General features: G+C 44.1%; 1 protein-coding gene across 2 annotated transcripts in view; it reads left to right on the forward strand.

Annotated features, from left to right (window-relative positions):
- The window catches only part of Chchd6 (coiled-coil-helix-coiled-coil-helix domain containing 6), a 228973-nt gene that overhangs the window by 184569 nt on the left and 29896 nt on the right, over window positions 1–14508 (forward strand). The window contains exon 6 of one of the 2 annotated variants that reach the window (XM_075983530.1): window positions 1661–1731. The exons of the other annotated variant lie outside the window; for it this stretch is intronic. Coding sequence (XP_075839645.1) covers window positions 1661–1731 — 71 coding nt within the window. The remainder of the gene's footprint in view (window positions 1–1660; window positions 1732–14508) is intronic. 2 annotated transcript variants of the gene reach the window in all.

Below are 14508 nucleotides of genomic sequence, written 5' to 3' on the forward strand. Positions count from 1 at the left end.
TCCAATACCAGGCTGTGAGGAAGACCTATGTTTCTTTCATGTGTGTTGTGTGCTGGAGTTATTGGCATGCCTTGGGAAAGGACCTCCCTGGTGTAAAGAGAAGAGACTAGAAGGAATAGGCTATGTGACTCTTCCACCCATAGACCCTGGTTCTCCCTGCCAGTGACTTTGTATTCCTAAGCTCCCCTACAAGAGTTTCCTTCCCACGCCATGCTGATCCCCAGTCAACCTTCCCTGAAAATGTAGAGAGTGGGCAGGTAAATCTCAGAGAGCAGGTAAAAGTAGAGCCTGGTTCCAGCCCAGACCTGCATTCATACCTGTGGTCCCCTAGAGGAAGTTTTCTGGCTTAAATCCCTTCCCTCTAGACTTGGACTCCACACCACAGGATGGGCTCTCCTGGCAACCCTGATTCAGATCTCTTTCCCTGTTCATCCAGGGCCTGGCTGGCTGCTTTTCTTCAGCAGGTAGGTAGGTGGAGTCAGGCTGAATCAGGCTGAGCCTGACAGATGTGCAAGGAAACACAGCCCCGAGACTTCACAGTCCCTTCACTGTCACACCCACTTGTTGCAAGGACTGACTGATGGGCCTGTTTGCTCATCTGTGAAAGAGGGGTAGCCCCTTCTCACGAGTGAATAGTCAGCTATGCAAAGGGCCTGACCTTGGCACCCCACACAAAGGCAACTGCTGCTGGCTTCATACCCCAATCAGGACACCTAACCACTTACCCTACACCTCTTTACAGGGACTACTTGACCCACCCTGTCTCGGCCTCCAGGTTTGGCCTTCCCCCACCCCCTATATGTCTATCCAGCTGTGCATGGGCCTGAGCACTCCCATCAGTATCAGTCTCTGAGAGCAAGTGAAGATGCTGGAGTTGTAGAAAATAAGGAAAGTGCTAGTCTGGACCTGTGTGGCCAGAAATGAGTAACAAGTTAAGCAACTTACCCACCGTCACAATGTGCCACCAGGGTCAAACCCAGCTGACTTGTTCTTGGTCCTAGGCTTTCCCTGTCAGCCTGACTCCGTAAATGTGTGTGCAATGAATAACTTCAGGAAGGGCAAGGTATATGCCTTCAGACCCTCCCACAGTGCATCATGGGAAGCAGCAGAGCATGTCATAGTCTAAGAACCAAGACACTGGATACCGCTTACATTGTCCCTTGCTATTTTGGCTCATCATTTGACCTCTTTAGACAGTGTGGTCCAGTTGTCCAATAGGGATTGTAGTAGATCAAGTTCAGCACCATTTTTGTTGTTGTTGTTGTTGCTTGTTTGTTTTATTTTGTTTTGTTTTTTTGTTTTTTTTACTAGTAATAAATGATTTATGCTTTGCAGACAATGCAGGCTCTACCACAGCCATTCTACTGATCCTGTAGTGTGCAAGCAGCCAAAGACATGGTGTGTATGACCATGGGCCAGTGAAACTTTATTTACAAAAAAGGTAGCCAGCAGATTTGGCATGTGGCCTGAAGCTTGCGTAGTTTGCCTTTAGCAAGTCACTTTTCTGGGTTTCTGTCACAGTGATCAGCATGCTAGGACCTAGGCTGTGCTGACACCAGTCAAGATATTGGTATCTTCCAGTTCTGCCATGATTTTGTCCTACAAGCTTCCAGAAGGAGATGGCAATCTTTGGTAACCAGTTCTGTGTTTCTCTTTGTAGAATGCCGAGATATATAAACTGTCTTCCCAGCAATTCCATGAGGCGGCTTCAAAAGCAGAGAACACAATAAAGTAAGAATCTGCTTATTGTTCTTTGTAAACTTGTGCGTTTGTGAAAATCCCCTTGTGTGGCTTGAAACCTGCTACCACCTGCCTGATGGCAAATTTCTCTAATAACAAGACAACCATCTGTTCCTCAGCCCCCTCAGCTGGGCTGAAGCTAGCCATTGGCCATCAGTAATTGCCCAGCTTAGCACAGGGCTCTTCCCAGCTCCCTGGCACATTGCAGTGTGCTGCACCCACTGTCTTTCTCTGGAGCAGCAGCTGCTTTGTTATCTAGCTAGGCAAGCAGCAGTGAACAGGCTCCAAGGGAACTGGGGAGGGGGATGAGCAGTCATCCTGACCATCTACTTTGTGAGGGGTGGGGTGGGGCTCTGAGCATGTCCCCTGTGGGAGCTTCCTGCTCCTGCTGGAACACCCACTGCTCTTCTAACCTAGGCAACTCCATGCTGTGTTTCCAAATAAGCTAGTGCTCTCTGGCCCATCTGCCATGCTCCTGAGCTGTCCATGAACACCCTGAACCAGGACATTAGAAACAGGGAGGTGTGGGCCTGTTCATGAATCATTTGAGTGCAGATCTCTGGGAAGGGAAAGCCGTACTAAAGTATGAAGATGGTCTCTAGGCCAGGGGACTAGAATTCTCCAGTGAACTCCTACACTACTCCCTTGGCAGTCTTTCTCCTAGAAACTTGGGTGAGTCACCAGGAAAGCCCATCACAGTACAAAATGGTTGTTGATCTGTCAACATGAGAAGACGGTATCATGGGGGGTGGGGTAGCTATGAGGTAACAAAGCACTGGTGAAAATGCTATAAATAACTGTAGGCAGAGTTTTTTATTGGGACTCTCGGTCAGCACCGTCCCACCAGCCAGCTCCCCAAATAGTCACACAGAGACTTACTATTAATTAGAAATGGTTGGCCTGTAACTAACCAGGTCTTACAAATTAAATTAACCCATATTTTATTTATATTCCACCACATGGCTTGGTACCTTATCTCAGCTCAGCATGTTCATCTCCTTCTTCCTCTGTACCTTCTCATGACTCCTGAAACTCTCATGACTCTGCCCTTCCTTCTCCCAGCGTCCTCTCTCCCCAAAAATCCTTCCTACCTAAAGGCCATCAGCTCTTTATTAGCTAATGAGAGTAATATATATTCATGGTGTACAAAAAGATTATTCCAGAGCATTTCCCCTTTTGTCTAACTATAAAGAAAGGTTTTAACTTTAACATAGTAAAACTGTAACAAAAACAGTTATGAAGTAAGAATTACAGTTACAATATCTAGCCAATTTGTATTTGGCAAAATTAGGAAAAATATTATCTTATTTATCTTATCTTTGCCTAAAGTTTTATACCTAATTTACCTTTTATCATAACTAAGGAAAACTTTAAGTCTAATTATTTAGTCTTTAACTCCATCAAAAACCCCAGAAGGGTCTAATATTACCTAATGACAGGGACATCTGACTAACTGGACAGTCACCCAAAGTTCTTCTGTAGTGTTGGGGCATCCAGCTTTGGTCTACAGGCCTAGTATATTTGACAGACATTTTGAGAAGCAAGGAATTTTGAAGGACTTTCCTACCTTGTTTTGGCCAAGTGTGACAGTCAACTTTTTTGTGTCCTGCTGGTCCAGTTTGGACAGTATACTGTCAGCAATTGAAAACATACCTAATATGACTACAAATTGGATTATTGTAGTTGACTAACTACCAACCTGACTTCTTAATTATACAGTACAGTTTTAAGAGCTGCATCAGCACAGTGCCCCAAACCAGAGTAGAAGCATACATATAGTATAACAAAATTAACTTTAACTTTGTATCACTAAACCAAAATCTATATCAATGTAAAATATTTTTAGATTAATAGCTGCTGTTTTTTGGATTAAAGCAGATTCAGTAATCTACCCTTTTATCTCATCATTTCTATATCGTATACCCTATTTTTCCTTCGTACTGGCTTTGTGGGAGCCTAGGCAGTTTGGATGCTCACCTAACTAGACCTGGAAGGAGGTGGGTGGTCCTTGGACTTCCCACAGGGCAGGGAACCCTGATTGCTCTTCGGGATGATAAGGGAGGGAGACTTGATTGGGGGAGGGGGAGGGAAATGGGAGGCGGTGGCGGGGAGGAGGCAGAAATCTTTAATAAATTAATTAATTAATTAAAAAAGAAAGAAAGAGGTCTTTGAATTTAACTCTTTTGTTTGCCTTCTCTTTTTTTGTTTTATTATGACAAATAACAACTTGTAACCAACCCTTTAAATAATGACAAACATCCATAACCAATCTTTTGGGAATTGGGCATTGTTTTTCTAGAATGCTTCCTGTTGTGTGGAACATTAGTATCTTTGGAGACCCTGAGAAAATTTAGGATAATGGTTAAGTCTTGGCTAGAGTAGTTTGTGAGACTGGGCCATCCCAGCCAGCAGCCTTGAAGCTGTTCTGGATGCAGAACCCTTAAGAAACTACAACAGAGGCATTTTGAGATGCTGGATCACCTTGGTCCCCTTGCTCTGAAAATACATAAACTTTTGAAGGTAACATACATATCTGTATTAATATAAGTATAGAGGTATATTGTATACAAGTTAGCCAAAGATGATTATTTTATGTTTTGGTATAAAACCTGTTTTGTAGTTTTTCTAGGTTTATTTCTTTATGTTTATAGCCAGAATTTTTAGGGGATCTTCCTCTATCACACCTGGTCCATATCAACCTAAAATGAATCTACAGCCACTCATTTCCTGTAAAAATAAAAGCAAAACCTCCTACTCAAAGCAACACACCTTTTGACTCCCATTTTGAAATCAAGATATTCTTAAAATATGTAGGTTGGTTTAATCTGGCAGCTTTCATAATCCAATGTCTCTTAGCAACTATCACTCATTCATCAGCAGTTAAATTTTTTTTTATTGAGAAAAGAAAAAAAAAGTTTCCGCCCCCTCCCAGCCTCCCATTTGCCTTCCCCTCCTCCCAACCTTCTTCCCCTTCCCCCCCTCCTCTCCCCCTCCCTCTCCAGTCCAATGAGCAGTCAGGGTTCCCTGCCCTGTGGAAGCCCAAGGTCCTCCCCCCCTCCGTCCAGGTCTAGGAAGGTAAACATCCAAACTGGCTAGGCTCCCACAAAGCCAGAACATGAAGTAGGATCAAAACCCTGTGCCATTGTCCTTGGCTTCTCATCAGCCCTCATTGTTCGCCATGTTCAGAGAGTCTGGTTTAATCCCATGCTTTTTCAGTCACATTCCAGCTGGCCTTGGTGAGCTCCCAGTAGATCAGCCCCACTGTCTCAGTGGGTGGGTGCACCCCTCGTGGTCCTGACTTCTTTGCTCATGTTCTCCCTCCTTCTGCTCCTCATTGGGACCTTGGGAGCTCAGGCCGGTGCTCCAGTGTGGGTCTCTGTCTCTATCTCCATCCATCACCAGATGAAGGTTCTATGGTGATATGTAAGATATTCATCAGTATTGCTATAGGCTAGGGTCATTTCAGGTTCCCTATCCTCAGCTGCCCAAGGAACTAACTGGGAACATCGCCTTGGGCTCCTGGGAGCCACTCTAGGTTCAAGTCTCTTGCCAACCCTCAGGTGGCTCCCTTAACTAAGAATTGTGCTTCCGTGCTCCCCTATCCAACCTTCCTTTATCCCAATCATCCTTTTTCCCCAAGTTCCCCCTATCCTCCCCTTCTCCCTTTTCTCTCCCCATCTCCCCTTACCCCCATCCTACCCCACCCCCAAGATCCCAATTTTCTCCCCCGCAATTTTTTCTACTTCCCATAGCCAAGAGGATAACTATATGTTTTTCCTTGGGTTCACCTTCTTATTTAGCTTCTTTAGGTTCACCAATTGAGACATTTAAGGTCATGCTCAACCTCCTTAGCGATCAGGGAAATGCAAATCAAAACAACTTTGAGATATCATCTTACACCTGTCAGAATGGCTAAAATCAAAAACTCCAATGATAGCCTTTGCTGGAGAGCCTGTGGAGGAAGGGGTACCCTCATCCATTGCTGGTGGGAATGCAATCTTGTGCAACCACTTTGGAAATCAGTGTTTCGGTTTCTCAGGAAATTCGGGATCAACCTATCCCTGGACCCAGCAATACCACTCTTGGGAATATACCCAAGAGATGCTCTATCATATGACAAAAGCATTTGTTCAACTATGTTCATAGCAGTATTATTTGTAATAGCCAGTACCTGGAAACAACCTAGATGCCCTTCGATGGAAGAATGGATGAAGAAAGTTTGGAACATGTACACATTAGAGTACTACACTGCGGTAAAAAGCAATGACTTCTCGAATTTTGCATGCAAATGGATGGAAATAGAAAACACTATCCTGAGTGAGGTAACCCAGACCCAAAAAGATGAACATGGGATGTACTCACTCATAATTGGTTTCTAGCCATAAATAAGGGTCACGGAGTCTACAATTGGTGAGCCTAAAGAAGCAGTTAAAAATTTTAAAGAACACACAGTAACATACAGGATCCAGACTCTATGTATTTCCAGTCTTTACATGGTTTATTATTGTTTTTCCTTTTTGAGGACTTTATTATTTTTAAACTATTTTTTATTCTACATCTGTATATATCGTTTCTCCTTTTTCTCCCAAGTCTATGTATATTTTTAAACACACTGTAACTGTTTAGAAGTTTCTTTCGTCTGGATCTGTCTTTATGGTGTATCTGTAATCTTTATTGTCTGTATGAGCAAAACTTAAATGACTGGCTCCTCTCCTTCAGTTGCCTGAGTCTAGCCTCATGGCAGAGGTACCAGGGAGCCATGTTTGCTGCCCCAACTCTGGATTTTAGATCCATGCTACCACCGAGTAGTGTGCTGCCTACTCTTCATGAACCCCATTTTATTGTTCGGTAGCAGGGCCTCTTAAAAGTGCCACACCTCTGATTGCACCTGAGGGAAGGCAGTTATCAGGAAGCCAGATTTGTTTCTGTTTTTACTTGTTTGGAATCTTCTTTTAAGCTTTCTCATATTTTTATGTGGATATATATTGTCCCATCTTGGGCACCATTTGTAGGTGGAGTTTTTTGTGGGGCCCCTGTCAGCTCTGTCCTACCAACTGGCCCTCCAAATAACCACACAGAAACTCATATTTAATATAAATGCTCAGCCAATAACTCAGGCTTGTTATTAGCTAGCTCTTACAATTTAAATTAACCCATTTTTTACCATGTGGCTTGGCACCTTGTTTCAGTGCAGCACGTTCATCTGCTTCCTTTGAATCTCCTCAAGATTTCTGAGAATCTCATGACTCCATACTTCCTCCTTCCAGCATTCTCTCTCCCTGAAAATCCAGTCTAACTATAGGCTGTCAGCTCTTAATAAAGCCAGTGAGAGTAATACATATTCATAGTGTACATGTGAAGAGCCAGGAGAATAGGATGGGACTGATGTACAGTCAGAACTGACTGGAGGGTTTGGTGGAATGGCATAAGGAACAGTGTTGGGCTTCTGTTCCCATCGTGAAACACTTGCAGCTAGGGGAGTACTGGCAGGCAGCACCAAGAAAGAAACAGTTTGGGGACAGAAAATAACAGCCTCGAAATTTTAAGTTCTAGAGTGACAATGGGAATATGGAAATTCGGAAAGACAGGGCTTTCCCATCAGATAGAAGGAGACAAGGAAAGGTATGGGTACACAGCCATTGGTGTGTTTCTCCTTCCCCATGACCCTTGCAGGCCTGAGCATTGCATGTTCCCTGAATGACAGAGGACATTTAGATGTCCTGTAGGTGTGTGTCATCTGCCTATAGGTGTCCCTCCCTTAATGAAGGGACAGCAAAACCCATTTCAGCTCTTCTTGAACACTAGCTTCATGCAATATTGTGAATGTCTCACATCAGACCAGGGAGGAGGAAGAGGAGCCAGGTGACAGCCACTGCAGCAGTACAAATCCTGACTATATGAGGGGCCTCTCCACCTGCAGGAAGGTGAAGCTGATTAACTCTTAAGGACCTGGTGCCCTGTCACATGCCTTTGTGAGCCTGACTTCATTGTCACAGGCCACTCCTACAAGGTAGAAATGGAGCAGTATGGATTTTACCAGGTGAAAGCCGGTGGTCTTGTATATGTATGTAGCATGCCTGGATGACCACTGCAGCTTGCTGAGCCTATATTGAATAGTATATGGCTTTGCCCCCTTTCAGTTTGGTTCTCTAGTGTGCTATTGCTGCTGTCATTGTACACTTGGAGAAGAAGCTGGAAAAGGTTGCAAGGACCCTTACTTTACCTGAGACCTCAGTTTGTATCTTACCTGTGCCACCTACCCAAAGTCATGAGTCTTATAGACATGAACCAGCCATTGGGTAGATGGTAGAACCCTAAAAAGATACAACCTCGAAAAGGGGAGTTAGACCATTAAGACATAGTCTTAAAGGGGATATTGGCCCTCATCCTTTGCTCCTTGCTTCCCAGCTACTGTGAGGTGAGCAGATCTCCTCTACCACAAATTCTCAGCATGGTCTATTGCATTGTCACAGGTCCAAAGCATCAATATCAAGTGACCATGTACTAAAGCTTCTAAATCTATAAGCCAAGTAGACTTTTCCTTTTCCCTCTGTTAAGCTGATCTGACCAACACAGTAGATATTGTTGGGTTTAAGCTTAACTCGAACTGCTTCAGAGCTCTGTCCTTCTTTTATGTCTGTGTCTCTGATGTCTTTTTTCTTAAAAATCTATTTATTATTATTATTACTAACATTATTGTTTTTTCGAGACAGGATTTTGCTGTAGTTTTAGAGCCTGTCCTGGAACTAGCTCTTGTAGACCAGATCCATCTGCCTCTACCTCCCAAGTGCTGGGATTAAAGGCATGCGCCACCACCGCCTGACCTATTTTATTATTTTTAAGTGTGTATGTGTGTGTGTGTGTGTGTGTGTGTGAGAGAGAGAGAGAGAGAGAGAGAGAGAGAGAGAGAGAGAGAGAGAGAAAGAGAAAGAGAGAGAGAGAGAGAGAAGAACTGTTAGTTACTCAGCATCAGTGCCAGGAACCCAACTCAGGTCCTTTTCAAGAACATTACATGCTCTTAACCATGGAGCATCTCTTTAGCCCCTCTGCTGTCCTTCTAAGATCTCTGTGAGGCCTCCATTTCCCCACCTCCAAATAGGGTACACTGTAATACTCTATATGATGGTGCAGCAAGACTGTACAGAAGGAACCTGTGGGATGCTGTCAGCTGGTTGTGGTGGTAGCAGCATGACTTTTGGCTAGAGGCTAAGTCAGCATTCTTCAGTAACCATGCTGGATCTCTGAAAGATGATTGGGTCATGCATGTTGAGTCTTGTCAGTGGGACCAGTGTCCATATGAATGGGACACCAGGGCATCGCCTTGTCCCTCCTATCCTGAGAAGACACAGGGAGAAAGCGCTGTTCATGAAGCAGGGCTGTGGAGCTCCTACATCGAACTGCATGCTCTCCAGCCTTCGGGGCTGTGTTTAAGTAGTAGATGTTGTTTGTGAGCGTCTGTGAATCTCAGCTCCAGTCAGTACTAAGAGATGTTAATAATGGCAGCCACTGAGTCACTTCACAGCACTTGCTCGGTGGAGAAGGATTTGATAGAGTTTCCAGAATACTGTCTTTTCCCTCATGTAGTAAACAGTGCAAAGTTAGAAAGTATTTTCCTTAAATATCAAAGGAAAAAATGTTTGTGAGATTTTTCGGATTAGCAAATGATTGCAAATTGCATTGTAAATGTCACAGGAATGAATGCCAGCTGCTGGTGGCAGAAACGGTGGGAGTTTCCTTCCAAGACAGTGGAGCATTGCTAACAGTTCTGAGTAAACCGAATGATTACTGAGATGGTAAACTCTGTCATTGTTTTTATTCGTTCACTTGCCACACGTGGCGTAGGTCTTGTTCCTGATGGCATGCTAGAATTGAGGTTTTAGCTAGGAACGGGGCAGCTTCTGCCTCTGCCAGGAAGAGCCTACTGACATTTGAGATACGGAAGACAGTATCTTCCACTGGATTTCAGAGAAAGCAACTTCCTAGACAAATGTTCACTAGTACTGTGAAAGATGGGGAGATGGGGAACCTGACCTAGGCTGGACTTTGCAGAGGAAATGACATTTGAACTCACTCCTCCCAGCTGAGAAGCTGCCAGAGTAAGGAAGGGGAAGCTAGTTTCAGCAAGTGCAAAAGCCCCAAGACAAGAAGTCATGTGGTTCACTTAAGGAACTGAAAGACGGTCAGTATGGCCAGAGTAATGAGCAGGAAGAGAGACACAGATGAAGTTCCTAGAAGTAAGCAGGGACCATGTTGACATTACATATTTTAGTTTTGTTGTAAGAATGCAAAGTGTGGGCTGGAGAGATGGCTCAGAGGTTAAGAGCATTGGCTATTCTTCCAGAGGTCCTGAGTTCAATTCCCAGCAACCACACCACGGCTCATAACCATCTATAATGAGATATGGTGCCCTCTTCTGGCCAGCATGGGTAAATGCAGACAGAATATCATATGCAAAATAAAATAATAAATAAATCTTTTAAAAAAAAAGAATGCAAAGTGCTTCCATGTGCAATTTACTGCATGGGTGTTAGCCCCAGAAGATTGCAGTGGGGCTGAACACCTCCACAGCATTTCACATCTGTCTGGTGATCTGTGCACATAGACCTCCAGCAGCCAGTGCTGTAAAACAACAGCACATGCAGTTGTGCACCGCATACCATGCTTGGTGATCACATGTAGCCATGCTGCTGGTTTAGTACTCAATATACCAGACTACTCTTGGTCATTATTTTAGCATGTGCTCATTCCACATTAAAAGTCTGCTGTGTGACATGGACATGGCTTCCAACATCTTATGGGTACAATGTTTCAGTTGCATCAGGGGACCACACCAAGTGACTGACACATGCCATCTAGGTTTGTATCGCGTTATTTAGCTGATTTAAGGGATCAGTAATAAGCCTCTCTTCTGTTCACATGATGTTGCTAACAACACATTTCTTCAGAACAGTTCATTGTGGATAAACAGTGGATAACGTCCACACCCAGCTTTATTTCCTTTCTTTTATCTCCGGTCATGCCTATAAACTCTTTTGAGCCTATAGCTTTGCTACAGCATTTAAGTTCTGGGCTGATATATTTTCATTACAATTCATTTTTTCTACTTTTAATTCTGATTTCTTCTGTTGAAGAAATGTATTGATGATTTTCTAAACATTGGAGGATTTTCTGCTTTTGGTGTGATTGTTCTCTAATTTAGTTTGCTAATTAGTGACTTGAGAGCAGGAAACTGAAAATGTTTGGAAGCTTGATTTATGATCCAGTATATGATCTGTTTTGGTAGCCCTCCATGGTTACTCTTCACTGTCAGCTCAACTGAATTTGGAGTCACCTAGGAGACGCCTCTGTGTGTGTGTCTTTGAGTGTGTTTGCAGAGAGATCTGCCTGACGAGGGAGACTTGCCCCAAATGTGGGCAGCACCATCATCATGGCAAGGCTCCTGAACTGGAAAAAATTGAGAACTAGCATTCACATCTCTACTTCTTTTATCTACGACCTTTTGTTCTTCTGGGAAAGAATTCTTGATTCCATAGCAGGGAGTGTTTCTGCTAGATGGTACAACAATCCCATTGAATTGGAAGCTTAGATTTCCCTGGCTACTTTGGGCTCGTGATTGTCCTTTACAACTTTACTGTTAGCAAGGATGAGTGTTCCAGACCACCAAAGGAGAAATTGAACTGTTTCTCCTCAGTAGAGGTAAGGAAAATGTGCCTGGAGGCAGGAGTCCTTTAAGGTACCTCTTAGTGTTTCCATGCCTTATGATTAAGGTCAGTAGAAAACCATAACAACCCAATCCAGGAAGGATGATAAATGACCCAGACACTTCAGGAATGAGATATGAGTCACTCCTCTAGGTAAAGAACCAAGACCTACCTGCTGAGGGTGAAGGGAAAGTGAGGTGGGTAAGAAAAGAATGTGCTCTAAGTGCCAGTTCTAGCTAGTCAGAAAAAGGAGAGGACTAGCTGGTGCGGTCTGTGTGCAGTTAAAAGGGAATTCTGCAATGGACATGTCCCACACTCATTCACGGGGTAAAGTTCTAGGTCACATGCTGTCACTGCTGTTGCTGCTGACTAGACTTATGCATTGTTTCTTTGCGGTCACGTCCTTCTGACTCAAGAACTGAGGGTGCAGGCCTGATGGTCACACGTGTAACCCCAGTGATTGGAAGCTGAGGTAGGTGGAGCATGAGTTTGAGGACAGCCTGGGCTACAAAGTGAGACACCCCCCTACACACACAGAAAAACAAAACTTCCTTTAGTGTTTCTCCTAGTGTAATTTCCTAATAAAAACCTTTCTATTCATATTTGTCTGGGGCATCTCTACTCCATTGTCACTGAGATGGGATCAGCAGTCATTTTCATCTCTGAGATTTTTATGTTGATGTCTTCTTCTGTTGATATTGATGCTACCATCGTTACACTGAGATTCTTTTAAGATGTCTCTGTCTTTGACTTTTAGCACTTTTAACAAGGCATATTTAGGCATGGATTTTCTTCCTTTTTCTTTTTTGGTGGTTCATGTCTTGTATTTTAGCACCGATGTCAGTCTTAGGCATTTTCTGGCATTCTCTAGGCAAATATCCTTCTCTGCTGCCTTACCTTCTCCTCTCTAGGCTTCCAGATGTGGATTACCGCTGCGTGTGTCTCTTAGTTTTGTTTTTGCTTTTCTGCTTTCACTATCTATTAAGATCTCATTGCTGTAGCCTGGTGTTCCAATTGAACTTGGATTCACTGGTCCTTTCTTCATGGGGCAAGTTTGCCTCTGACTGAGCTCTGAATCAATTATCACATTTTCCCCAGTTATTGATGCCCCTCTTAAAGACTGTCCAGTCTGATGAGCATCTGCCCTTTGGTGTGTCTTTTCTTGGTTATGTTAGCTATGTTTATTTCGAACCCATCTGAGGTCTGCTTCTGCTACCCTTCTCCATCTTAGACAGTTTCTTTGTGTTCCTAGTGCTTCTCAATTGCATGTCAAGACCATAGACGCTTTGGTTGTGGTTCCTTTTCAGAGATGTCCTTGGTGGCTGCTTGAATGAAGCAGGTCTTCTATTCTCAAGGACTGAGCTGACTCAACTAAGCTTGAATAGTCTTCCTGATGGTCAGGTGAGTCACCCTATTCCCAGGGTGTGGCTCTCCAGAATGTTTCCTTCTTAAAACTCTGAACTGTGGTTTTAGTTTTCTCAGTCGTGGGAGCCTTCTAGAAACACCCTTGGCCCTTCTGCGGCCTTTCCATGAGCTTCTTAGCCTCTTATTTTAAGTATCTCAGGAATTTATAAGTGTTTTAAAGAAAAAAAAAAACCTGCGTGTTTCTAGCCTCCCACCTAGGCCTTGAGCTAGCTGTACGGCTGTCTCACAAGGAGTGCTGTCTCTGAGTCCCCATGAGATCACCCTCCTGACCTCCTGACCTTCGCTGAAGCCATGAGCTGATAGAAATGCTATGAGAAAGGGGCCCAAGAATGCGCATCCATCTCTGTGTGGCTCCCTTCTCAGGTCCTGGCCTGTTCATCCTGGTTTCCTTGGTACTTAGACACCTGCAAGGATTGGCTTTTATGGCAAGGGAATGTGGGTCTTCCTCTATTGCTTCACTGCTGCTGAGGCAGAGCTGACAGCCTCTGAGGAATGGCTGTACTCAGCAGGCAGAGAAAGGCCTTGCAAGTTCAAAAAACAGGAAGTCTTAAAGCAAATTTGGCAGTACTACTCTAGCAGCACAGGGGGATGGTCCTAGAAACCTTCTATTATCTCCAGAGGCCTGAGTCAGGTCCTGATGACTCTGGCCTCTGGGTCAGTTGAAGACTCTTCTTGGTGAGGCTGACAGTTACCATTTGGGCACTTTTGCTTTGGAAGAATTGAGTTGTTGGTATAGATATGAACACCCAAAGTGTGTGTATGCCCTTCCACCTCATTCATGCACCGTGGGTGAATTGCTCTGGCTTTCTGAAGGAAGAGATTAAGACCCCAGGGAACATCCTGCATTTATTGTGTCACATCTATTTTTTATGACAACCTTTAGTCCTCTCCCTGTGGGATTCATTCACAGCCTGCCTTAGCTTCTCATTGTCAGGAAGCTTATACTGTCCTCCTGGAGCACAAAGAGCCAGCCTTAAAGAGTCTAGAACAACCAAGCCAAGAGGAAGAGAGTTGTAAACTGTCTCCGGAAACTGAATCATTGTGCTCCTAGGATTTTGCCCAGGATCTCTGACTAAAGTCCCTTGGAACTTGCTGTTTGAGCTGCCATCCTCCCTAGAAGACAGGAATTGCAATACAGACTATAAAGGGTGACCTTCCTCCACCTACAAACTGCCTACAAACTGAGTCCCTCAGCTTGCATCTATTTAGTGAGCTGATGACAGAATGATTAGAACACCAAATAAAGTGGTATTCTTTCAACATTCTTAATCCAGGTAGCATTCAGCTCCATCTGAAGTCATGCGATGCCAGTGACTCAATCCATTGTTTAGTTACCTTAGCCATAACTTCATCTACAAACCAAGGATCCTCAGAGGTGGACCAGTGCATCTAGTGAGTGAGTGAACACCATGACACAGGTGCTTTGTGATACCCTGTCTGCCATCTTTTTCTCAGGCTTTTCTTCAGGCTGGTATCCATGTAGAAAGACAAGAGAGACATAATTGGTCTCTCAGATATAGTGTCCTGGTATAGAAACTGAGACAAGCCTTGTGTCTTCCTGTGCAAATTCTTACAGAGACCACTGTGGTGACCACAGGGTGGCCGGGGAGGCAATTTTCCATGCTTCTCCACTTGGCTTCCC

Source organism: Microtus pennsylvanicus, chromosome 8 (assembly GCF_037038515.1).
Source record: "Microtus pennsylvanicus isolate mMicPen1 chromosome 8, mMicPen1.hap1, whole genome shotgun sequence".
Lineage (NCBI taxonomy): Eukaryota > Metazoa > Chordata > Mammalia > Rodentia > Cricetidae > Microtus > Microtus pennsylvanicus.